Source organism: Polypterus senegalus, chromosome 11 (genome assembly GCF_016835505.1).
Source record: "Polypterus senegalus isolate Bchr_013 chromosome 11, ASM1683550v1, whole genome shotgun sequence".
In the NCBI taxonomy this organism is placed as follows: Eukaryota; Metazoa; Chordata; class Cladistia; order Polypteriformes; family Polypteridae; genus Polypterus; species Polypterus senegalus.
This window is the reverse complement of record NC_053164.1, coordinates 86,318,289-86,345,187: the sequence shown is the minus strand read 5'-3', so window position 1 is coordinate 86,345,187 and position 26,899 is coordinate 86,318,289. Positions and strand designations below refer to the sequence as shown.

Here is a 26,899-nt window from a genome sequence, read left to right as displayed (position 1 = left end):
AATATTGCCGTAAACAGTTTATTTTGCGACACCACGAAACAAACGATAGCGTAATGTGCAGCGATAGACATTTTCATATTGTCATCCGATATATATCGTTATATCGAACAGCCCTACTATAAAAGAAATCAGACAGACCATGATAAAGAATCAGGGCACCACACTTGTGACCCCATATAACTGAAGTTTAGAAAACAAAGAAAGAACACTAAATAATTGTGGAGATATCTTCTCAGACACAGGTTGTCTATTGAACTGACTCAAGATGGTGATTCTTCCAGTCTTAGGTCCTTGGGCAAAAATATGCGGGTCCAGGTGAATGGACAGTAGGAGTGGTGGCATAGCTGTTAGTCTTCCAGTCTACAGAGGGTGGAAGAAAAAAATGCATTAGCACAGAGTACCAGCCCCTGGAGCAGCAGGAAATTATCACTCTTAAGCTGTCCCCTATTCACATGCGTGTGACATGTCTAAGTTAAAATTTAAAGAGCACTGCTCAGAAAACTAACGTAGGGAGAACGTACAGCAGGCAGCTTCTGGGTATGGTATTTGAATCCATGACACTTGAACTGCTGATTCTTCAACGTCATATTAAGTTGTGCTTACAAATGAAACATAGCCTTGAGTCCTTCATCAAACATGTCATTCTCAATAAAGTCAAAACTTTGCTCAGAAATGTACTCAAGCTTTCTCTGTAACAATGGATAACATTGCTTAAAGGTGAGCTATTCCATACATAATATATTTGTTTCCGTTTATACACAGCTGTGATCTGTAGTACAAATGACCAATCATAGACAACATTACATCAACCATACACAATATATTTGCTTCCGTTTACACACAGCTGCAATCTGTATTACAAATGACCAATCATACACAGTATTACATCAGTAGAATGCTCTGAACATTAGCTATCTAATGGTAATGAGCCTTTCACTATATGTGGCTTGACGTGAGTGGGATATTGAATAAAAGCAGAGTAACTCAGCTGTGATGCACTGCTTGCCTCAAGATATACATACACCAATCACATATTTTAATAATGAAGAGTAGACAACTTGGAAATTTATAACTTACTTGAAAGAAGATACCATTGGGTATGTAAAATTACCATTATTTCTTTTGATTTGTGGGTTTATTGCAACGTATACAAACAAGTTTGAAATATGGCGGTGTCCCTCACCAGTTTACCTCATGCATCAAAAGGAATTAGTATGGAATCATTCATCTTGCTGATTCAATCCATATTAGCAAAAATAATTATCAGCATATTGATAAACATTCAGCACTATTATATATCATATAGGCATAAGTAAAAAATGCAAGCTGTTTGTGTGTGTTTGTTCGTCAATCATGCAAACTTGACAGAACTAAGATGCATTAAATTTTAAATGTGGTTGCCTTGGACTTAAATCATAGGCTATATGTTGTATTGGTTTATAATGGTTATAATGGGAAGGGGTGAAGTCAAAAACCAGTGCTAAAGCAGGAACTGGTTCTGATGGGAGGACGACTTCATTGCCCACAAAAATGTGTAGCTTCCAGAGCAAGATTTCATGAAAGACTGCGGGTACATAGAACATTTTCTTGATAACTAATTTGCATAACAATTATTTCACTGGTTTGCAGCTTTTGTCTAAGAGTGAGTGTTTTTGACTCATTCTGGGTTGCGTTTAGCCATGTTGAAATTTTAAAGATTTTTCACCCCATTTCCTCGGCAATACCTGGTATTTTCACTAATAATGCATAATAGAATGTGCCTCTGCATATCAACTATCTTACTAACTTTTTAGCATCCCTTGAGCCAAAAATGGAATTAAACAGATTATCATAAGAGTGTAACTTCAAATTAAGCGTATGAAAACTGTATTTTATGGCAAACTGTGCACTGCCCATACAATCCGTATTTACTTTGAAAATAAAAATATGATTTTACTTGTGTAGTTCTTGAGTAAGTTTTTGTCTGACACTGTACCCTGACGAATATTCTGTTAATCAGCAAAAGGGACTTTTACTTTGGCACCTGACGCCATCTTGAGGAACCACTTAAGTTTTTATTGAGCATTTGGTTTGTCTAATGATTGTTTGTAGGTTGTCTCTCCTCTTTGGACCACACAATTTTATTGTTATGCATTTTTTTGTTATGCTCTGATACTTGTTACCTTATTCTATTTGTTCTGTGTGAAGTCCATTTCTATCCGGTCATTTTGTGTACATGCAATAGAAATGGCTACAGATTCCCAATAATTCAACAGCAAAAATGTTTTGTTCAGTGTGAGACTTGTAAGGCAGTATAATATTACACTGTGTATATTTTCATACACTGTGGTCTATTTTTGGGGTGAGCAACATTTATTTACATAATGACTACTGGTCAGTCACTGTTTGTAATCTACAAAAATAAGACGTGTCAGTCGGTGACCTACAAGAGTTATAAATACATATATTTCAAAAAATGCCTTTTATTTAACTTATTTTTTTGTATGTGGTTTTGTTATCTTTTGTGGGGGTGCAACTGAGAAGGCAAATTTCTAATGTAAACATTTATTAAACTATAACATTGAACTAGAAAGCTTAATATAACTACAGAGTGAACACAGAATAATTGCATTAATTTTTTTCTTTTTTTGCTGATTTTTTCTTTGTTTTGTATTGTTTGTGATAGCCGCTTGGATTTTATCAAGTGGTCAGCATTTACTAATACTTTTACATGCTGAGGCACACACAGGCAAAAAGATAAGAACAGCTTAAGAGTACACACATGTTCTGCATTTTTATTTCCCTCTTTTATTTTGTAAACTGACTTGTTCTATACAATTAGGAAAGCAAGCTTGAGCAAATTTTTGCTGTTGTATGCTGTTTAGGTTCTTATGCTTACATCGTCCATAGTCGCACAATGCATACACCAACAACACCATTGACTATTATGAATATAAAAATTGTAATGTGAATTATGTTAAAATCTCTTGTAGTTAGGATATAGCAGGTTGGATAATGGATGGATGGATGTCAAAATCTCTGTGTATATTATGTGTGCTTCTTATTGATGCATGCTGATATGAGATGCTATTGCTCTTTGTGCTTTTTGTAAATTAATAATGTTTCCTTCAAATCAGGAATGGGTGACTTAAACCTAAGAGAGTTTCAGTGACTGTAGTATTTTTTTGGGTTATTCAGTCTTTTAATTTAGGTTTGTTTCACAGGTTCATAATTTAACTAACTTTCAATTTCCAAACATAACATTAGTTACTTAACACTAGAATTACCAGAGCCTACGAAAAAACTCGTAATTCCGTCCCACCTTAAATCGCTTCTTAAAATCATTCACAGCTCTCCACCAGCGTCTTTTGTCATCTAAATGTGCTGATAAAAATCAGGCTGCAAGCAGCCGGCTATTCCATCCCCCCACCGACTTAGAACGTGCACAAACTTCTCCCATCTCATGCCTTGATTGATTATCTGGGAGTGAAGTGGAGTTTTAGAGTGGAAATAATAGATTATTATTTGGAACACACGCATTTCACGTGTGTTTCGTTTCTACAGTAATCCATGTAAACACATTTTTAAAACAGAAACGTTTTTCATATTGTAGTAGTAAATGACAAAATGTAAGCATAAACTATATAATGAATGAAGCCTGAAGTCCAAATATCAAACACTTCCACAAAAGGTACAAATATAATAGAACAAGTATGCTTTTATTCAAAAATATAACTGCAGAAAAAAGCCACCTTAGCATGCCATATTGACACATACTTACTACAGCTACCATGGTAGCATAATGGTATCAGCTGCTAACTAGTATCCGAAAGGTCATGAGTTCGATCCCACATGGCTCAGTTTTGAGAAGTAAACTGCTCTTATTCTTACTATTTTAGAATAAAAACACGCATTTGATTTCAGTGTGTAACAGCCAGTAATTTATGATACTTGTAAAGGTTAGTGTTTTTTTTTTTTATTCACTTTTCATTCTCTCAGTCTCAGTCGTGTTCAGGATCCTTCCCTACCCCACATCTGAGAATGCTGTTTTCACATAAACTACACAGTTTAATGTGTAGGACAAATGTATTAACTCTTTCTTCTTCCTAATATTATGCCCTTCATAGTAGGTAAGCTTTAAACCAGTGATTTGGTCTGATTCATTTGGCCAAATACCTTTGGCCATTCTAGATACAGAGTGTTTTTACAGTTTTTGCAGAATACATTTTCATCATTGTTGTGCTGGCCAGTCTTTTTACTTATTGGCTTTGATAATATTTGTATACCTATATATACCGAATTGTATTGGCAAAGTGCAGTAAATCATAATTTAAAGACAACAAGCTTTAAAGCTTGATTAACATTAGAATCCCAGAAGCCTACGAAAAAACTTGTAATGCCAGGGTACCTTAAATTCCCTTGCACCTCCTCATCAGCATCTTTTATTTTGCAAATACAGTACAATCCCTCTTAACTGGTCTTGCATTAACTGGCCAACAGATTAACCGGCCTGTTAAAATAAAATAAAGTAATTTTTTTCTTTATATTATATGTATGCACTTCCTTCTTTCCCGGAAGGTGAGAGGGCTCCTACGCTCAGAGTGATTTCTGTTTACATATTCCTTTATGAATTTTCCATGAATCAATTTGGCTAGCTTGCGACTAGTATAGCCGAGTTCTTCTATTCGTTCTAGGAGTATGGTAGAATGCCAAATCATTGTTGAACGCACCCAGGCTACATTTAAGTTATAAGGCAAGTACAAGTGGAGGGTGTAATAAAACAATGATTTGGAGTTAAAAAGAGTACGTCGGAGTATGTGGAACAAATAAAAGAACACGACTTTTGTATGAATTCTCAGAATTTACAGTGGAGAAGGGGGCAGTTGTATTTTCTGATTTTTTAATGAACTGTTTCCCTTTACGATGAGTACAAAATGTAAACGAATTGTAATTTCAATGGATACGCGTCTTAAGGCGCTAAAGTGGTCAGATAATGGTGGTGAAAATTTGTGCCAAACTTGGTGTTGGGAAAAGCACGGTAAACGACTGGCAAAGAGACAGGCGTTCCATCAAGAATTTCTGTACGAAAATGGAGTCTGATAAAAATCTGTCCAGTCGTTGTACGAGAAAGAAACCCATGTGCGAAATTGTGGATGAAGCCTTGTGGATATGGTTTCTTCAGGAACGTCGAAGATGTACAGTACATGCTTTAGAAATATTTTTCTACATGAAAATCGGTATGCATCGGATTAACCGACCAAAACGGCAACTGGCCATGGGTCCAGTCCTGAGGTGGCCGATTAAGAGGGATTGTACTGTATATCGATCAGCACTGGCAGCAGGCAGCCTGTTAACTTTCTGCCACATTCTTGGTTACATGAAAAGAATCTTATACCTGACTTTCAGAGTTACAGTATGTGTTTGGATATTTATCTTAGTAATAACAAATCCTTTTGTGTGTGTAGAGCATATACAGCGCCTTAAATTCATGTCTTTTTTAAAATCTGCTTTTTCCATTTTATGATTATAATTATTCACACTGTTTCCTAGAAGCATCAGGCACAAAGCAGATAGCACATTTGTTTCATTTTCAGTCATGCAAGGCCAGTTAACCTAACCTAACCTTTTCCTTATAATGTACAAAATGTAGCACCTGGAGAAAAGCCATGAACAGAAAATGGAAAGAACCAGAGCATAAATTAAATTCAATTCCCTGGAGCTGCATGTTTTTGTACCTTCAGAATAAATCAATGGTGTTACTAATTAAGATATCTACACTATCAGTGAAAAGTTTTAGATCAACTAATTTCTTTCAGTTTTTATGGAAATCCATGCAGTTTAATGTCTTAATGTTTCATGAAATACTGTAAAAGCATACTGTAAACAATGGCAAATAAAAGAAGTCTATGCATCATTAAGTGTATCAACTTTTATTCAGCTGTTTGATTCCTCAAAGTAGTCACCTTTTACTGAAATAACATTCAAACTTTGGTAACCCTTTTGATTCAGAATGCCAGTCAGACTGTGCAAGTGACCAACTGTGCCTCCAGCAAAAGAACCCCAGACCATCGCACTTCCTACGCCATGTTTGACAGTTGGTGTCACACACTGAGGAACCATCCTTTCACCAACTTGACGGCATACAAACACCTTGCGTGATGAACCGAAGATTTCAGATTATTATTCATCGGTCCATAAGTCTTTCCACCAGTTTGCAGTAGTCCAAAACCTGTATTTAAAGGCCCTATTTTGTCCTTTAACAAATGGCTTTCTTACCACCACTCACCCTATCAAACCTGCAGCACAAAGTCCACTATTAAGCTGTGTTGCACTGACCCTCAGAAACTTGTTTTCTGATTGAGTTGTGACTTTGGGTCTTGCAGATCTCTTCCTATCAGAGTTTCTTCCAGTTTTCAATTGCCCTTGGATTGTGTAGAACACTGTTCTCACTAACACTTTGATTTTATTTGCAAATTCTCTAATGAAAGGCCTCCACTTCTTAGGGTAATAATGTTTGGTCTCATTTAATTTGTTAATTGCCATTTTTCTTGCCGTTATCACTGGAATTTACAACTTTATACAGTGTTGTATTTTCCAAGTAGCACTACAAAGAGTGTACTAACTCAGTCTGTTCCAACTCTACTTTAAGACAGGCAGAATGTTTTTAAGTATTCAATAGAAGTTGGGACTCCTATATAAATTGTTTACTTCAGCTTGCAAGGCTTAATTTGCTTTAATTGCTGCAGAACATCCGTAAGTTGGTAATTCCTGTTAAACTTGTCAGTAAAAGATATAAGATAGAACTAATACCTGCATAGATTGCAGGCTGTTTCATGTACAAATAAGCACATACCTATTAGTTGTTCCCCGAAGAAGGTCCATTTGTAATATTCTGAAATTATCTTTTTTTCAGTTTTTCTAAACTAAACTTGAAATTGAACCTCTGGCAGTTTACTGCTTACCTATTCACCATTTTGGTCATTCATTGCATTTCAACTGATTACATTTGAAGAAAAATGGAAAAACTGAGGTGTTCTAAAACCGGTAATGTAAATAATAGCCACCCCCCCAGTTAAATTTAAAAATATTGTGCAATAGTTAATTCCAGTTAAACTTGTCAGTAAAAGACATAAGACTGAAACCATACCTGGGTAGATTTCATGCTGCTGTGGTGCTATTTCATGCAGAAACAAGCGCACGTACTCTGGGCAGTTGTGTTAACAAGCGCATGTATTTGAATTGTGGGACACCCCCGAACCTGGGGAGAACAGAAACCTTGCCAGTTAATCAAACATTTCCTTTTCTGTCCTTGAAAGTTGATTGAAGGTGGTATGTTCAGTGTTGTTTTAAACTTAAATGGCATGAAGTCAGAAGACATAGCAATAATTATTTCTTTAAAAATAATGGCTTAAATATGTTATATACATACCTTTGGATTGTCCACTGTCCATCCCAAACTCATATAATACTTTAAATGTTTCCTTAAAATATGACTGAATCACTACTCATGAGATAGATAGACAACACAACTTTGCCACCTTACATCTTCCAGAGACTTGGTCAGAATTCTGACCTATGTGGTGTATGATTGTTCTGCTCATGTGTGGTTGCATTCCTAGTAAGTATAGATGAGGCAAATTGATTTGACTTAGGCATCTTTATTAGAGAATGTTAACTTTGTCTGGGTCCTAAAAAGTGGTTTTACCCATTGCTTCAAAGAAAGGATCTGACTCCTTGCAAATAGATAGACAACAATAACCACCAATGATGTGCATCATCCACCAGAATGATGCAACAACAGCCATTTTATGCCAGTACTCTGACCATACATTGTCTGTTAGGTGGTGAGAGATAGTTGGCCAATTGAGACAGGAGATGATTAGAGGGCCAGAATGACTAGGCCGCACTGGGCTATTTAGGGATAAATAAGTATACACCATGGTCTAAACACATACCAGAATGACTGAAAAAGAAGAAATTAAAAAAAAAAAAGATAAATTCACCATGAGGCATTATACAGGCGTATTGCTGCGAGTCCCAGTAACGTTTCTTGACACACTTTTGCTGAATAATTTGTTGGCTCAGTGTTGGTGTATCAGAGAGATGATAAGCAGCATTATTCATAATGGTTTTAGTTTTGTTTTATTTCTCTCCTTCACTACTACCTCCATGGGGTCCAGAGTGTGTCCTATAACTGAACTTGCCCTTTTAATCATCTTGAATATTGATTGCTGCAATCTTGGCTGACGTGCTGACATCAACTTTGCGAATGAGAGAGGTTGCTGAGAGGTAATTAAAAAAAATACATTTTGCTCTTATAAACTTGGGTTTTGTCTGCCACTAAGGAACCTTGTGGGAATTTTCAACACTAGAATTACCAGAGCCAACGAGAAAGCTTGTAAATCCGGCTCACCTTAAATCTGTTCTCACCTCTCTGTCAGCATCTTTTGTCCTGTAAATGTGCCGATTAAGACAAGCAGCCTGCTATTCCATCCCCCCACTGACTTAGAATTTAGTATTTACAAGTTTTCTTGTAGGCTCTGGTAATTCTAGTGTTAAAGCTTTTTTTTCCTTTTAGAAGGGTTTTTTGCTTTTTTTTCGCCCGCACAGGAACAAAAGTATGTGGGTGTTTGGAAGTGGGCTTAGAAAAGTTTTTCTTGTTATATGTATTTGAACTAGCATCAAGGAGTCAAGGTAGAAAAGCAGCAAGTATCTACCTCTGTAAGTAAATATCCCCATCAAAGGAATAAATAGTTAATAAGTTACTGAAACAGTGATTCCTTAGTTTAAAAAAAAAGGCTGTCCCCTATCAGGCACAAGTGGCTGTAGGAGCAGATAAGATAGTAAGAAATTAAATAGCTGCTGATATTCACTAAGCAAGTTTTATTTATTTATGTATTTTAGATTGAACAATTCTTATTGGGTCCAGAGGTAGATCACTTAAGTGGATGGCAGCATAAGGGTTCATTAATACAGGGGAATACAAATAGTGCAAGTGGAGAGCTTTTAAGTAAGGAATACGTGGAGTGCAAAGTTATAGAAACAGACAGAGAAAAGTAAGAGTTAACCTCATAAGACATCATAACCTCATAAGCAGGAATTGAGAGGGAGAATAGTACAGGGTGGGTCATTTATATGGATACACCTTAATAAAATGGGAATGGTTGGTGATATTAACTTCCTGTTTGTGGCACATTAGTATATGTGAGGGGGGAAACTTTTCAAGATGGGTGGTGACCATGGTGGCCATTTTGAAGTTGGCCATTTTGGATCCAACTTTTGTTTTTTCAATAGGAAGAGGGTCATGTGACACATCAAACTTATTGGTAATTTCACAAGAAAAACAATGGTGTGCTTGGTTTTAACGTAACTTTATTCTTTTATAGTTATTTACAAGTTTCTCTTTGTTTACAGCCCTTGACATGTCGCAGAGGTTAACATGTGAGAAGCGGATAGAAATTGTGTTGATGTCTGGTGAACGCCATATAAATGGCCCACCCTGTACATTAGCTTATGGGAACAGAAGGTGTAAAAAAGCAGTAGCAGTTCTATAATTTGTTTTCATTGGCTTATTTTTTTTTGGTTTTACCATTTAAGTTAAATCATTTCATTTTAATTAAAAAAAGAAAAAGTTAAGGCAGTTTTAGTAATCCCAAGTGAAATTTTAATAATGAGTCCAGTGCTATGCAGGTCCTGCTGAATGTTGGACTTTTTTGATGATGGCTTGGGAGGAGCCAGTCGTCTATAAAGGTTACATGTTTAGGAGTTGCCAGCTGATCCAGAACCTCAGGCTCAGGGTCGCTGAACTGGAGAAGGATTTGGCTTGCCTGCGTTGTAGTAGAGACATGGTGGACCTGGCCCAGGTGTTGTTTAGAGAGATAGCGTGCATCCCTAAGGTGGCACAGGAGGAGATTCCAGACCAGACAGAGACAGGTAGAGATAGGTGGGTCACAGTCACAAGACATACGGTAAAGGGTGCACACTGTACGGGGGCATCAACTAAATTTGTAATTAATAGGGAATGTTGAAAACCCTAAGGGATTCTTTCAGTATTTTAGTAGTAAAAGAACAGTGAAGGAGGAGGTAAAGTACATCAGAAATAGTAAAGGGGAGTTAAAAGATATAGACAGTGAAATAGTGGATGCTCTAAACTTGCAATTTTCTGAGGTCTTCACAAGTGAGGAAGTGGATAATCTCCTAGCAGTAAACGGGACTACTAAGGAGAGACTGAAGGATTTGGAAATTGTAGAGGGAGAAGTACTGCTCAGGTTAAATAGGCTGAAATGAAATAAATCACCAGGACCAGATAATATTTACAATCAAGTTCTTAAGGAGGCTAGCAAGTACTGTATAAAACCTTGACACATATTTTAGGAAGTCACTGCACACTGGGGAGATTCTGAAGGACTGGAAAATGGCAAATATTATCCCATTATGTTAAAAGGGTAACCGGACAGATCCAAGCAACTATAGGCCAGAAAGATTAATATGCATCACAGCTAAATTAGTGGTTATTAAGGATAAGGTTGAGCAGCAAATGGCAAGTACAGGAGTTTTTCTGAATAGTCAGCATGAATTCAGAAGAGGGAGGTCATGTTTTACTAACATGCTTGAATTCTATATGGAAGCAACAAAAGGATATAATAATAGTGGAGCATATGGTATTATTTATCTTGACTTTCAGAAAGCATAAGATGCCACATTAGAGGTTGGTCATCAAAGTAAAAGAAATGGGTGTTCAGGATGATGTTTCTAGATGGGTGCAGAATTGGTTCAGACACAGGAAGCAGAGGTTGATGGTGCAAGGAACCTTATCAGAATTGGCTGATGTTAAGAGTGGTGTTCCACAGGGGTTAGTGTTAGGGTTGTTGCTATTTTTAACATATATAAATGATTTAGATAGGAATATAAGTACAGGCTGGTTAAGTTTGCAGATGATACCAAGAGAGTTGGATTGGCAAATAATTTGGAAATTGTTAAATCATTACAGAAGGACTTAGGAGTCGTAGTGGACTCTGCACTATAATCTTCCAGGTAGTGTTCAGATCCCATTAAGAAGGCAAACAGAATGTTAGGTTGTATAGCACAATGTGTGGAGTACAAGTCCATGGAGATTATGATCAAGCTTTATAATGCACTGGTGAGGCCTCATTTGGAGTTAATGTGCTGTTTTAGTTTCCAGGCTACAAAAAGGACATAGCAGCGCTAGAAAACATCCAGAGAAGAGTGACCAGGCTCATTCCAGGGCTACAGGAGAATTATGAAGAAGGATTAAAAGAGCTGAGCCTTTTCAGTTCAAAGCAAAAGAAGATTAATGGGTGGCATACAACTATGTGTGAACTATGGAAGGGAATTGGTATTATGGATCGAGACTGTAAATTTGAAATGAGTTCATCAAGAAAGTGGGGATGCAGTTGGAAACTTGTTAAGAGTAAATTTCCCACAAACATTAGGAAGTTTTTCTTTATACAGAGAACCATAGACATTTGGAATAAGTTACCAAGTAGCGTGGTAGACAGTAAGATTTTTGAGACTTTCAAAACTATACGATGTTTTTTAGAAGAATTAAGTGGATAGGACTGGATAGCTTTTTTGGGCTGAATGGTCAGTTCTTGTCTAAATTGTTCTAATGTTCTAGAGAATTTCACTGTACCTGGAACACATAACAATACTGCTTCTTCCACTTTGTTTGCTACTACTTGCTTGCCTAATGTGTATTACATCTCTGTACTATCCATGTTGCAGTCTAGATTTTGACAACCATGAAAAAGCACAGAAATTAGCATGTCAAAGCCTATAATGAGAAGAAAAGGTTTTATATTCTTGGTGATGCATACTGCTCGAAATATGAGGTAATGGTCATTTATTCACACCTTTTGTGTTAACTTTCTTAGGATTGGCTGTACAGCGTTCCCCAAATATGTCTGGGAACATGGTGTGTTCATGGGCACAGTGGTAAAGTTTCAACCTTGAGCAGTCAATTTCTTTTGATGTTTTCTAGAAATTACCACAGCATCTTTGCTCTGTGCTTTTGCTAGAGAAGAGCAGCAAGCAGCAGTCCCCTTTTTATAGGCTGAAGGTGTACCAGGAGCTAAAATTAATGGATGACTTTCTGCACAATATGTAGACTGTGTTTTACCACAGCAGAGTGCTTACAAATGATTGAGAAATTCAGAAATGGTTTGACAAGTATTAAGCATTAAGGGAGGAGTGGGACACTTGTCTATGTACTTTATCGACAACAACACTGAGCAAGTGTGTAGCATGATTCTGATTAAATAAGGAAGCTTTACCACTGTGACCACAGACAGCAAGTTCCCACAAAGCTGTATACAGCTAACCTAAACATAGTTATGAAAAAGCGAGGATAATTATTGACTTACTATTGTATGTATATATACCTCCATTGCTTGCTTGATTGATATATATATATATATATATATATATATATATATCCTTAACATGCACACGTACCGGTCCCGGTACATAACGACGATTGACGACGTCACAATCATGTCACAGCCATGTGTGCATGCCCCTCTGTCATGCACCTCGACATACTACACATCAAATGAAAATTCAGAGTCTCATCTTTCCGATGATATAAACCATTTTGACACACAACAACCACAGCACTGACACTAAATCCTTTTTTACAGAGAGGTAAATACTTTTAAGAGTTGACTTTTCCTACCTTTGAAGGCTCTCTGCAAGTCAAACATCAATATTTCCGAGCAATGTTGATCTCATTCTGTCCGTAAGGCTCCAGGGAATATAATCCAGTAAAACGATTAGGTCCAAAACACACGATAGATCCTCAAAGGAACAAAAACTCCAGAAAACGTTTCTTAACTTGAGACTAGCTCCGACATTTTTTTTCATCTCTATTGGTCATATCAGACGTAATTTGTTTCTGTCGGCAATAACCATGCTAAAGCATGTTACACGGAAGTGTTAGCTTCTGATTGACACCTAAGTTGGCCAATTACGAGGGGTCTGGGGGGTGACTGGCACCTCGTATAGCCAACGAGTGTGACAGACAGCTGAACGATGACACACAACTCCAAACCCTGGTAGAATCTACCAGTTTGATTGGACGCTGTGAGAGACACTCCAAACTTACAGCCAATGAGCAGCTGAGCACGTCGATATGTAACTTGCCATGCTAACTTGTAAACAAAACCGATCGAGCTGCGCGCTGGCATTTGTGCCAGTCTGCAGCTTGGTGCGTGGTTGTTTATTGTGATTTCACCAAGTTTTTTTCGCATTTTAAATATGGATAAAAGTACAGATATACGTAAATACACTCTCGATTAAGTAATAGAGGCATGTACGCGGCGTGACAGTGATCTATCGTACCAGGAGACGTCTAATGGCAGAGAGCGACATGTGACACGCCCTTGTGCCTTCTGCCTGCTAGTGATTGCTACAATCAGTGGCACATGGAAAAACGCTGAGCTGTATTGTAACAGTTTGTAAAAAAATGTATATAGTTTGTGTGCATTTTATTAAAAAAAAGTAAAAAATAAAATATACAGTATATATATATTTTTGGCCCATAAGACTTGTTTTGACTATTTTTATATTGAAATGTGTATTTTTTATTGTTTTTAGTATGGAATATGAATTTCTATAACTAATAGAGTGACACTGTGTGTAGATATAGATTCCTTTAGGTGTAAGCTTTCAGTAGAGCCCTCATTTATATATGTGGGTTGAAGCATTCAAAAGTTATTACACTTTTTCCAAACGTTCCAAAATGTGGATAATGGATAAACCGTAGGTCCCTCTGAAAAGCACCTGGACATGCCCACATAAAAACTGGTGTAAAAATGTCATTTTACAGGTATTCTTTTCAAATTTGAAATGTGAATAGTCAACAAGTTATTCTGTTGGTACATAGTGTGTTTCTGTCCCCACCTACCTACTGCAGCTATAGAGACCTTTATTTTCACAAAAAAACTTAGGCGAGAACAAAAAAATGCATTTTTTCTGTGAGTTCTAATGTGCATAACTTTTGATCAGTCACACCTACAGTGATTCTGACTACTAAGGGTGAAACTAGAGAATGTTACCTTTACAAAGAGACCAAACATGTGTTTATACTCCAGATAGTTCAATAACAGCAATGATTCTAATTTGGAGAGGTCAAATTACAAGCGATTTAGCAAAAATGACACCGCTTGATAAGGGGTTTTAAACAGTACAGGCCAAAAGTTTGGACACTCCTCCTCATTCAATGTGTTTTCTTTATTTTAATGACCATTTACAGCACTCCATCACTCTCCTTCTTGGTCAAATAGCCCTTACACAGCCTGGAGATGTGTTTGGGGTCATTGTCCTGTTGAAAAATAAATGATCGTCCAACTAACTTGACTTCTGCACAACACAACTGCTGGTCCCAACCCCATTGATAAAGCAAGAAATTCCACTAAATAACCCTGATAAGGCACACCTGTGAAGTGAAAACCATTTCAGGTGACTACCTGTTAAAGCTCATCGAGAGAATGCCAAGAGTGTGCAAAGCAGTAATCAGAGCAAAGGGTGGCTATTTTGAAGAAACTAGAATATAAAACATGTTTTCAGTTATTTCACCTTTTTTTGTTAAGTACATAACTCCACATGTGTTCATTCATAGTTTTGATGCCTTCAGTGAGAATCTACCAATGTAAATGGTCATGAAAATAAAGAAAACACATTGAATGAGGAGGTGTGTCCAAACTTTTGGCCTGTACTGTATGTGTATGTATATATATATATATATATATATATATACAGTGGTGTGAAAAACTATTTGCCCCCTTCCTGATTTCTTATTCTTTTGCATGTTTGTCACACAAAATGTTTCTGATCATCAAACACATTTAACCATTAGTCAAATATAACACAAGTAAACACAAAATGCAGTTTTTAAATGATGGTTTTTATTATTTAGGGAGAAAATAAATCCAAACCTATATGGCCCTGTGTGAAAAAGTAATTGCCCCTTGTTAAAAATAACCTAACTGTGGTGTATCACACCTGAGTTCAATTTCCGTAGCCATCCCCAGGCCTGATTACTGCCACACCTGTTTCAATCAAGAAATCACTTAAATAGGAGCTGCCTGACAGAGAGAAGTAGACCAAAAGCACCTCAAAAGCTAGACATCATGCCAAGATCCACAGAAATTCAGGAACAAATGAGAACAGAAGTAATTGAGATCTACCAGTCTGGTAAAGGTTATAAAGCCATTTCTAAAGCTTTGGGACTCCAGCGAACCACAGTGAGAGCCATTATCCACAAATGGCAAAAACATGGAACAGTGGTGAACCTTCCCAGGAGTGGCCGGCGACCAAAATTACCCCAAGAGCGCAGAGACGACTCATCTGAGAGGTCACAAAGACCCCAGGACAACGTCTAAAGAACTGCAGGCCTCACTTGCCTCAATTAAGGTCAGTGTTCACGACTCCACCATAAGAAAGAGACTGGGCAAAAGGCCTGCATGGCAGATTTTCAAGACGCAAACCACTGTTAAGCAAAAAGAACATTAGGGCTCGTCTCAATTTTGCTAAGAAACATCTCAATGATTGCCAAGACTTTTGGGAAAATACCTTGTGGTCTGATGAGACAAAAGTTGAACTTTTTGGAAGGCAAATGTCCCGTTACATCTGGCGTAAAAGGAACACAGCATTTCAGAAAAGAACATCATACCAACAGTAAAATATGGTGGTGGTAGTGTGATGGTCTGGGGTTGTTTTGCTGCTTCAGGACCTGGAAGGCTTGCTGTGATAGATGGAACCATGAATTCTACTGTCTACCAAAAATCCTGAAGGAGAATGTCCGGCCATCTGTTCGTCAACTCAAGCTGAAGCGATCTTGGGTGCTGCAACAGGACAATGACCCAAAACACACCAGCAAATCCACCTCTGAATTCCTGAAGAAAAACAAAATGAAGACTTTGGAGTGGCCTAGTCAAAGTCCTGACCTGAATCCAATTGAGATGCTATGGCATGACCTTAAAAAGGCGGTTCATGCTAGAAAACCCTCAAATAAAGCTGAATTACAACAATTCTGCAAAGATGAGTGGGCCAAAATTCCTCCAGAGCGCTGTAAAAGACTCATTGCAAGTTATCGCAAACGCTTGATTGCAGTTATTGCTGCTAAGGGTGGCCCAACCAGTTATTAGGTTCAGGGGGCAATTACTTTTTCACACAGGGCCATGTAGGTTTGGATTTTTTTCTCCCTAAATAATAAAACCATCATTTAAAAACTGCATTTTGTGTTTACTTGTGTTATATTTGACTAATGGTTAAATGTGTTTGATGATCAGAAACATTTTGTGTGACAAACATGCAAAAGAATAAGAAATCAGGAAGGGGGCAAATAGTTTTTCACACCACTGTATATATATATAGTAACAGGAGTACCCGGCGTTGCCCGGGAATCTATAACCGGTGAATTTCCCAAATGAAACAAACAGAACATAGAAATAGAAGAAACAGTTTTCTGATTGACATTTTATTGTAAGTTCCTGCACTCTGGATTCTGTGTGCTGTGGCGTTTCAGGCATCCCGGAAGTAGACTTTCTTGTGGCATCTGAAGTAGACCTTCCAATTCTACTTCTTTTTTTCGTTGGGGTGGGTATATTAGCGAAAAGCAGGACAATTACAATGTGTTACATGGTATTACGGACGGAATAAGCACCACAGCGAACAAATAGCACCAGTCTGTCAGAAAGAGCAACACTGAAATCGTACTGCGAATCAGACCGGTGCTGCGTTTGGGGAAAATGGTTGGGGAAGGATGCAGTCTTTTAAAGCAAGTCTCTGTTCAAACGTGCTACGATATAACGGACGTTGGCGAATGAAATACAGCACTGTCCGTGCGTATGGGAGTGTGACACGCAGAAATGCAGGTTTGTGAGCCAGTCACGTGTACTGGGTCGTTCATGTTTTATATCCATACTGCAGTTTCCCTTCACTTGATCAAAGCAGTCGCCCTTCATATACTTGAACACTTCCGCGATATATTGGCAATTTAAAGAAACATGGTTAAAGAGCGATGGATGGGGACCAAACGTGCTGCTAGATGGCGCCGCTGTGAACATCTTTTGCAATGTGCGGCTATCTTGTCGATGATAAGTATGGGGACGTGTGGCGAACGTTGTGTCGGTGAAAAGATTCCCTGCACTTCACCACGAACATTTTTCCCAACCAAACATACCCCATGACCTCCTCCTGGTCACAAAGGAGCCCCATGCCCAGTTTGGTGGCGATCGGACGTCCAGTGCAGATTTTTATGGCGGACAAACAAATATACATACATACACACATACATATACTCTGCTTTATATATTAGATAGCAGGTGTACCCGGCGTTGCCCGGGAATCTATAACTGGTGAATTTCCCAAATGAAAGAAATAGACAAACAGTTTTGTGATTCACATTTTATTGTAATAGTAGGTGATATAAGTGGTCATTCTAGAGCCTTTGGATACACTATATTTTTTGTTTTCACTTGTGGTGCGAAAATGAAGAAATTCTGAGGATTGACCATTGTAGAACATGCTACGTAGAGTTGTCTGTGTGAAAAGCATGGATTTTCCAAATTGATGCCTGGAACTTGCAGTGATTGCATTTAACACTAGAATTACCAGAGCCTACGAAAAATCTCGTAATTTCGTCCCACCTTAAATCACTTCTTAAATCCCTTCACACCTCTCCGCCAGCATCCTTTGTCCTCTAAATGTGCTGATAAAGAGAAGCTAGGAGCAGCCGGCTATTCCATCCCCCCACCAATTTAGAACGTGCACGAACTTCTTCCAGCTCATGCCTTGATTGAGTATCTGGGAGTGAAGTGGAGTTTTAGAGTGGAAATAATAGATTGTTATTTGGAACACATGCATTTCATGTCTGTTCCGTTTCTACAGTAATCTGTGTTAACACATTGTTAAAACAGAAACGTTTTATATATTCTAGTAGTAGATGACAAAATGTAGGCATAAACTATATAATGTATGAAGCCTGAAGTCCAAATATCAAAGAAAAAGGTACAAATATAACACAACAATTGCGCTTTTATTCAGAAATATAACTGCAGAAACAAAAAGCCGCCTTAACATGTGACATTGACAGCTGTTTATTGTAATTCCCTCTGTGGTTCAATAGAATCAGTTCCCGTTTGGGAATCAAAAGGTCGCAAGTTCGATCCTGCACCACTCCGTTTTGAGAAGTAAACTGCTCTTAGTCGTACTATTTTAGAATAAAAGCATACATTTGATTTTGGTCGTAACAGCTGCTGCAATTTATGATCCTTGTAAAGGTTAGCTTTTTTTTTTTTTATTCACTTTTCATTCCCTCAGTCGCGTTCATAATCAATCCATACAACCACATCTGACACGGCTGTTTTCACATAAAGACGTGCTATAGCTCTGCAGTGTACCACGATGCATACTAAAGCACCCCCCCCCCCCCCCAGGTTGCTGACACACAAACGCTGGCGAAGCTGCCTTCTTCGTATCTCATTGTCATTTGATTTTCTTTTTATTCAGTTTTATTGAGTGTTCCTGCCAGTCCCCGCATGTTGCTGTATGCTGTTTCTTTTGTACTCCAGGACATGCAGAGGAAAGAATGGTAAAGAGCAGTAATTTCGGCGCTATATGCAATAATCAGACACTCCCCATCTGCTCGTTGTTTTGTTATACTTTTACACCAACATATGTTCCTGTGTTTGAGCATGCTCAAACGGGCATGGTCAAAAAATACACGTGTAATGCCATGAAAAGTAACTAATGCAATATTATTTGAAAACGAACAGCGTCAGATCGGGTGTGAATTTATGCAGGAACTGGAAATTCTCTGATGTGGGACCTTCCCCCAGGGAAGAAAGTACAGTGTCAGGTGCTCATTCAGTGTAATAGGAACCATAGCACAGAGAGGTGTGTGCACTGCAACAAGTACACGTGTCGTAAATATAGGAAGGATGGTCCTTGGGTGTCTGGGAACTGTTAATATTTGAATGTGATGATTTTATATAGCACGGAATGGAAATCGGCACATCTTAACATTGCACCATGCAAGCTGTCATATCAATCGCCTACTGTAACTTGCTTTCTTTTTTCTTTGGTTATACAGGTAGTCTTGAATAAAAGTGCACTTGTTTTGTTTGCGAAATGAAGTGTCTGCGTGTACTTTTCGTGGCATTACACGTGTATTTTTTGAGCATGCTCAAACACAGGAACATATGTTGGTGTAAAAGTATAACAAAACAACGGGCAGATGGGGAGTGTCTGATTATTGCATATAGCGCCGAAGTTACTGCTCTTTACCATTCTTTCAAGTACAAAAGAAACAGCATACAGCAACATGCGGGGACTGGCAGGAACACTCAATAAAACTGAATAAAAAGAAAATCAAGTGACAGTGAGATACGAAGAAGGCAGCTTCGCCAGCGTTTGTGTGTCAGCAACCATGGGGGCTTTAGTATGCATCGTGGTACACTGCAGAGCTATAGCGCGTCATTATGTGAAAACAGCTATGTCAGATGGGGTTGTATGGATTGATTCTGAACGCGACTGAGAGAATGAAAAGTGAATAAAAAAAAAAGCTAACCTTTACAAGGATCATAAATTGCACCGGCTGTTACAGACTGAAATCAAATGTATGCTTTTATTCTAAAATAGTAAGACTAAGAGCAGTTTACTTCTCAAAACGGAGTGGTGCAGGATCGAACTTGCGACCTTTTGATTCCCAAACGGGAACTGATTCTATTGAACCACGGAGGGAATTACAGTAAACAGCTGTCAATGTCGCATTTTAAGGCGGCTTTTTGTTTCTGCAGTTATAGTTTTGAATAAAAGCGCAATTGTTGTGTTATATTTGTACCTTTTTCTTTGATATTTGGACTTCAGGCTTCATACATTATATAGTTTATGCCTACATTTTGTCATCTACTACTAGAATATATAAAACGTTTCTGTTTTAACAATGTGTTTACACAGATTACTGTAGAAACGGAACAGACATGAAATGCGTGTGTTCCAAATAACGATCTATTATTTCCACTCTAAAACTTTTCTTCACTCCCAGATACTCAATCAAGGCATGAGCTGAGAGAAGTTCATGCACGTTCTAAATTGGTGGGGGGATGGAATAGCCGGCTGCTCCTAGCTTCTCTTTATCAGCACATTTAGAGGACAAAGGACGCTGGCGGAGAGGTGTGAAGGGATTTAAGAAGCAATTTAAGGTGGGACAGAATTACGAGTTTTTTCGTAGGCTCTGGTAATTCTAGTGTTAAGCTCTATTAGTTGACATAGCAAAAGCCAAATGAACAGGAAATTGTAGTTGTTTGAAATCAAAGGATAAATCATTCGGAATCAGTGGTATTCCTGGTATGAAAACATCTTCACGTCTTGCGGAATCTGTCATAATAGTTGCTTCAGTAATATTTGGATAGAGATTCTTGACACAAAGGCAAGTCATATTACACAGTTTTGGAGGATCATGATTGAGAAGTAGCATGATAGGTGGTCTAGTTTTAAGGCAGAAATTGTGCGGGGGAACTGGTGCTGGTTCCAAAGAATTCAGAAACTCTGTTGGAAACAACACAGCTTGAGCAGGGTCTATGACAGTGTCGATAGATTTCTAATTTGTAGGCCTGCCTGGAATCATCTGGTGGATGTGAATATTTATTTTGTTCACACTTTCATTCTTGGGAGCTAAAATAATGGACGATGGTTATGGTAACTACAGAGAGAAGTGACATACAACCGCTGTTTGAAAAATGGTGGGGGAAGGATGCTGTCTTTTTAAGGCGAGTCTCTGTTCAAACATGCTACAATATAATGGACGTTAGTGAATGAAATGCAAACTATCAGTGCGTGTGGGAGTGTGACCAACGGAAACGTGGGTGTGTGAGCCAGTCACCCGTACTGGGTTGTTGACGTTTTATATCCATACAGCAGTTCCCCTTTTACTCAACAACAACAACATTTATTTATATAGCACATTTTCATACAAACAGTAGCTCAAAGTGCTTTACATAATAAAGAATAGAAAAATAAAAGACACAATAAGAAAACAAAATAAATCAACATTAATTAACATCGAATAAGAGTAAGGTTCAATGGCCAGGGGACATAAAAAACAAAAAAACTCCAGACGGCTGGAGAAAAAATAAAATCTGTAGGGATTCCAGACCATGAGACCTCCCAGTCCCCTCTTGGCATTCTACCTAACATAAATGAAACAGTCCTCTTTGGATTTAGGGTTCTCACGGAAGGGCTTGATGAAGATGGTCACATAGAGTTCTTCCTTTTAATCCATCCGTCATTGTTGAGACTCGATCAAAGCAGTCATCCTTCTCATACTTGAACACTTTTTTTTTTTTTTTGTACTGTCATATAATTAGCTTCTTTATAAGGCACAGTGACTTAATACGTTCTTATTAGCACTGTGATAGTGTGGTTCAGCTCCATGCTACGATTGTATCCTAGGAGCCTCTTTAACCCAATACCGTTGTTATCGTACTTGAGGGATGAGCCAGCAGAACAGGACACAACACAAAGCAACAGGTAGGTGCAAAAGTGCACCAAACAGTTTTCAAAAACTGTGCAGTGTAAATCTTCCATAATAAATTAAATAATCCTATAAAGTCAAGGTTTTGGTAGAGCTTAAACAAAATAATCATCAAATAAATAATCCATTAAAACAATGTTAAAAACATGGTAGAAAACTGACTGTCCCTTCCAATTCAGAGCCCTGGTGTCCCTTTAACACTAGAATCCCTGAAGCCTATGGAAAAAGTCATAATACCAGGCCGCCTTAAATTTCTTTGCACCTTTTCATCAGTGTCTTTGTTTTACAAAAGTGTCAATCAGCAAAAGCAGCAAGCAGCCTGCTATCCCCATCCCCCACCGATGCATCTGAAGTGAGACGCAAAATTCTCAGATCTCAAGTCTTTTTGTCTGGAATTGTATAGAGTAAATAATTTATTATTTACATACATTTCATGTGTGTTCCATGTCTACAATGATCTGGGTAAATGTAGGATGACAGGAAATGTGAGTAAAGAAATGTTATAGTAGTAATGTAATAGTAATAATTGACAAAATGCTGACATGAAGTGTAAAATGTGTGAAGACTGAAGTCCAGATATCAAATTAACACTTTCACAAAAGGTAAAGTGTGCTGTTATTCAAAAATATAACCAAAGTTAAAGAAATTATTCTATTTATATGTTGCTGTCAATGTGTAAAAACCAAAGCCCAAATATCGATGTCTGCTTGGCTGGTGTAGAGGTAAGAATGGTTGCTTCTAAATCAAGAGGTTGATGGTTCGATCCTGGGTCTTCCCCGCATTTACTGTTTTGAGTAGTGAGCTGCTATTATTATTACTAGAACATTAGTACACATTTTTTCAATTCTCTTTCCTCTTAATTTATTTTTGATCAAATAACTTGTTTGTCACAGATTTTATTTCCAATTAGGTTAGCCTTCAGTGCAAAATACTACATACTTAAAATGCTGAAATAGTGTCATTACTGACATAAGGTTATACTGAATGTTGTGTGATCAATACTTGTAGAATTTATAAAACATGTTCATACTAAATGGTGATAAGGAATGAGTCTTTTCATTTAACAAACTTTAAAGCAAATGTATTTTAAAAAAGTGATACTAATTTTCTATATTTTCATATACAACCTAATGAAATTTTCTCAACAGAGTTTTTATCTCAGACATAATGACTCCTTCCTGATGTTTAAGCTTTCCATTACCTTTTTACAGTTAGAGGTCTTGGAATTTTTAAAAGCAGATAAAGCAAAGAAAATACCGGCTTAATTTTCACAAGAGTTCCTGTTTCCTGTTTTTTATTTTCTTTGCCTTGAAGCTACATTTGACCTTGTTTGCTCTGTATCGTTGACATTTCCTTCCTGTTTCTCTTGAGAGATTTAAGACCTAAAATCATTGTGTAATTTAAAAGGATTGGTTAATCTGACAACACAAGCCACTTTTCTAGTGTTGGCCTGTTTCTGGCCTGTTTCTGAAATTTAAGAAAGCTTATTTTTAAAATATGCACAGAATGGCATTATGAATGCTTTCTTTGGTTTTGTTTTTATATTAATTATTGGTTTGTTCTATCTACTGTTCAGTTCATCTTAGTGTATTTGTGTTGCGCATGCTTCCACATAATTGTCCAGTGTGCCATACAATAATACAAACATAAAGACAGAGAACATAAACTCTGTGAATGTCCTTAAGTGGCCCTGCCAACACTTGAACCAATCAAATATCTCTAGAGAGACCTGGCAGAGCTTGAGATGATCTGCAGAGAAGAATGGTAGAAAATGCCCAAATCCAGGTGTACAGTATATTGGTTGTTATGTCAAACCAAGAAGACTATAGACAGTAAACACTGCAAAAGGCACTTCAACCGAGTATTGAAGAAAGGGTCTAAATACTAATAAAAATATTAGATTTGAAATCAGAGGGGGAGGACTGAAACTTTAGTATTGCTTATGAGAAGGACTTGTCACCATTAACATCCAGAAAATGTGCAGAAGCCATTGAGAACATTAACAGAATATGCTAGGTTTTATAGCACGGTGTGTAGAGTATAAGTCAAAGGCGGCAATGCTTAAGTTATATATAATACACTAGTGAGACCTCACCTGGAGTACAGTGTGCAGTTTTGGTCTTCAGACTACAAAAAGGCATAGCAGTTCGAGATAAAGTCCAGAAAAGAATGGCTGGGCTGATTTTAAAACTACAAGGTGTCAGTTGTGAGTAAAAGATTAAAGTAATTAAACCTTTTCAATCTGAGATTGTGAGACGACATGACTGAAGTGTTTCAAATTATGAAAGAAGCTAGTGCTGTAGATCTAGACTTTTACTTTAAAATCAGGCAAAGAAGAACATGGGGCAGCAGTTTGAAACTTGGTAAGGGTTAATTTTGTATAATTGTTAGGAAGTTTTTTAGACACATTGAATAAAATAACAAGTATAGTAAATAGACAGTAAAACTTTGAGAGACATCAAATCTCAACTTGATATTATTTTGTAGAAATTAGTTGGATGGGATTGTTTTTGAGCTGGATGGCCTGTTCTCATCAAAGATTTTCTAAAGTTCCAAAAGGAAAGAAACAGGAATAATTAGCAATAGCTATTGAAAACATTTTGTACATTTAACTAAAAAGTGTTAAATAAACTTCCTCAGCAGTAGTATGATAAAGACAATGCTGTATTAAAGTGTCTTCAGTCTGAGATGGATAATGCGGTTTCTTTAATATTCACAGTTGTATGAATTCATAGTTTAGGTGTTCTATAACAGCCATAGGCTAAACTATGTTTATTAATAATTGCAATTTTACAATGACCTGCATTTATCATCTATCGTTATACTAATATGCTTATTACATGGTTGCAGGAAGTCATAGCCTCAGCAGCACTGAATGCCAGGAAGGAGGAATCTGTCATTGGATCCATTAATGCATGCATTCAATTATGCATACCAAGCCAATTTAGATACTCAGTTAACTTTTTATGAACAACTTTGGAATAAAGTCAAAAAAGCAGAGTACTTACAGAGAAAAACATACAGATGCAGGATGAAAATGTAAACACTGCAGAGACAGTGAATATTTTTATTTTTGTATAGAGTGACACCTTCAAAATTCATACCCTCTTTCCTGGCGAGGTATGGTAAAACCTAAAATTAAAAGTGAAAACTTTTTTTATCCTGCATCACATTATCAAATGTGTAGTTAAGGTGTCCTGCATCATTGTGGAAATTGGTATTGTGGAGTCAAAAATACACTCCGTTATACTGTTTAGTAGTGAAGGCAGTTGCACAGAGCAGAAGCTTAAAAGATGGTTGGTCATATTGACATACCTCCACTGACTTCTATACAGTGTTAGCTGGAGAATTTGAACATTTGACTGAGAGATAATGGTAGATAGAAAATGTAGTAACTGAGACAAGCTGGAGCCAAATATTTGGATGTAGGACGATTTTGTTGAGGCGAATGACAATGAATTTGGGGCAACCTCAAAGTGAAATCTGGAAAAAAGCACACTTTGCTTGTTTGTTTGTGGAGCTTGAATTACTAGAACAAAATAAGGGATAAAACCTATAAACTATAACGAAATGAGCAAAGGAGACTTATCCAGAGGTAGATCAAGAATATGCAACAGTTAATTGTATCATCAGCAGATCTTCATTAGCTCAGAAGGTGCTTGAGGGTGTTGCCAGCACAAGAAAAACTGGTCCTTTTCTGAAAAACTGGGTAATACTATGAACTTCACAAGGCAAAGCAACGTAAAAAAATTTATAGAGTAGTGAAATTAAGCATTTTGTAAATAAAAAACATATAACATTATGCAGATATCATTATGCAGAGATATATTTCTGCTGCATTCTACTAAATTATACCTAGGAAATAGCTTGAATTAGGATCTTGCAGAGCAAGTAACTTAAACTGATAAATATGATTTTTTTTTGAGTTGTAAACATTTTTGAATTTGTACATTTTAAAATTTTACATTTCATTTCAGATCTGGGGTGTATACAAGCAGGGGTACAAATGCAAAGGTAAGTTCTTAATTCTATGAAACAGTTTTTAAATTTGAATGCAGAGTTTGTTGAAAGCAATCATTAGTAGTTAAAATGCATTTTGCCTTTTTATTTGGGCCATGTTACTGCTATTCAAAAGCATTTTTCCTAATTAGTTTTTATTATATATTATGCCTTTCATGACAGTCATACCAAAGTTATTTTTTTATATTTGGCTACATTTGATGTTTGGGAAAGTTGCATAGGAAATTTATGGTCCTGGATAGTAAGTTCATAGTAAAATAATGGTTTTGTGGAACTGAATCCATAAACTAAATAAACTCTGTAGTCTTTAGGCCATAACACTGTCCTTTCATGAGTATGTGCAGTGAATGTGTAGAAAAGTATTGTCTTGGCTCCTTTTCACAGTGTTAAGTTTTCTGAATTGTTCTCCAAATCCAGTTTCACAAATTAATCCATCACCCTTAATCATTGGTGCAATGGTGTCAAAGCCATTTCCTCAAGCAAATCATTTGGTAACACTTTAGGTACTGCAAAAATGCATCATTGCTCTTTTATTACTATGCAACAAGAACTTATCAAAGGCTTATTTTGGTCTTCATAACCCTTATAAAACATCAGTAGATAGGTTGTTGTCTCTGTGCTGTGTGGCATATTGGCATGATTGTAAAATTACTTGTTAATATGAAAGATTTACAGGTCTTATACTAAATATGTAATATCAAGAGAAATGTGTCTCAGGCCACCTCTGACCACTACAAAATGAAGTTTTGTTAGTAGGTCACATTTTAGTTATGAATAAACACTTTATTGATGCTTTGTAAGTGTTATGAAGACCCAAAGAAGTGTTTGTTAAGGTCTTGTTACATAGTAGTAAATGAGTAATAGATGTATTTTTGTAGTACCTAAACTAAAGTGTTACCAAGGAGTCCCTGTGGACTATGATGTTTGCTGATGACATTGTGATCTGTAGCGAGAGTAGGGAGCAGGGTGAGGAGACCCTGGAGAGATGGAGATATGCTCTGGAGAGGAGAGGAATGAAGGTCAGTAGGAACAAGATAGAATACAAGTGTGTGAATGAGAGGGAGGTTAGAGGAATGGTGAGGATACAGGGAGTAGAGTTTAAATACTTGGGATCAACAATTCAGAGTAACAGGGTTTGTGGAAGAGAGGTGAAAAAGAGAGTTGTGGCAGGGTGGAATGGGTGGAGAAGAGTGCCAGGAATGATTTGTGACAGACAGGTATCAGCAAGACTGAAAGGGAAGATCTACAGGACAGTAGTGAGACCAGCTGTGATATATGGGTTGGAGACAGTGGCACTGAACAGAAGGCAGGAGACTGAGCAGGAGGTGGCAGAGTTAAAGATGT

General features: G+C 37.3%; 1 protein-coding gene across 1 annotated transcript in view; it reads left to right on the top strand.

Moving 5' to 3' along the window:
* Positions 1–26,899, top strand: part of LOC120539268 (RAS guanyl-releasing protein 2) — a 215,305-nt gene that overhangs the window by 177,456 nt on the left and 10,950 nt on the right. Inside the window, exon 14 of the mRNA XM_039769183.1 lies at positions 25,513–25,549. Within this exon, the coding sequence (XP_039625117.1) occupies positions 25,513–25,549 (37 nt within the window). The remainder of the gene's footprint in view (positions 1–25,512; positions 25,550–26,899) is intronic.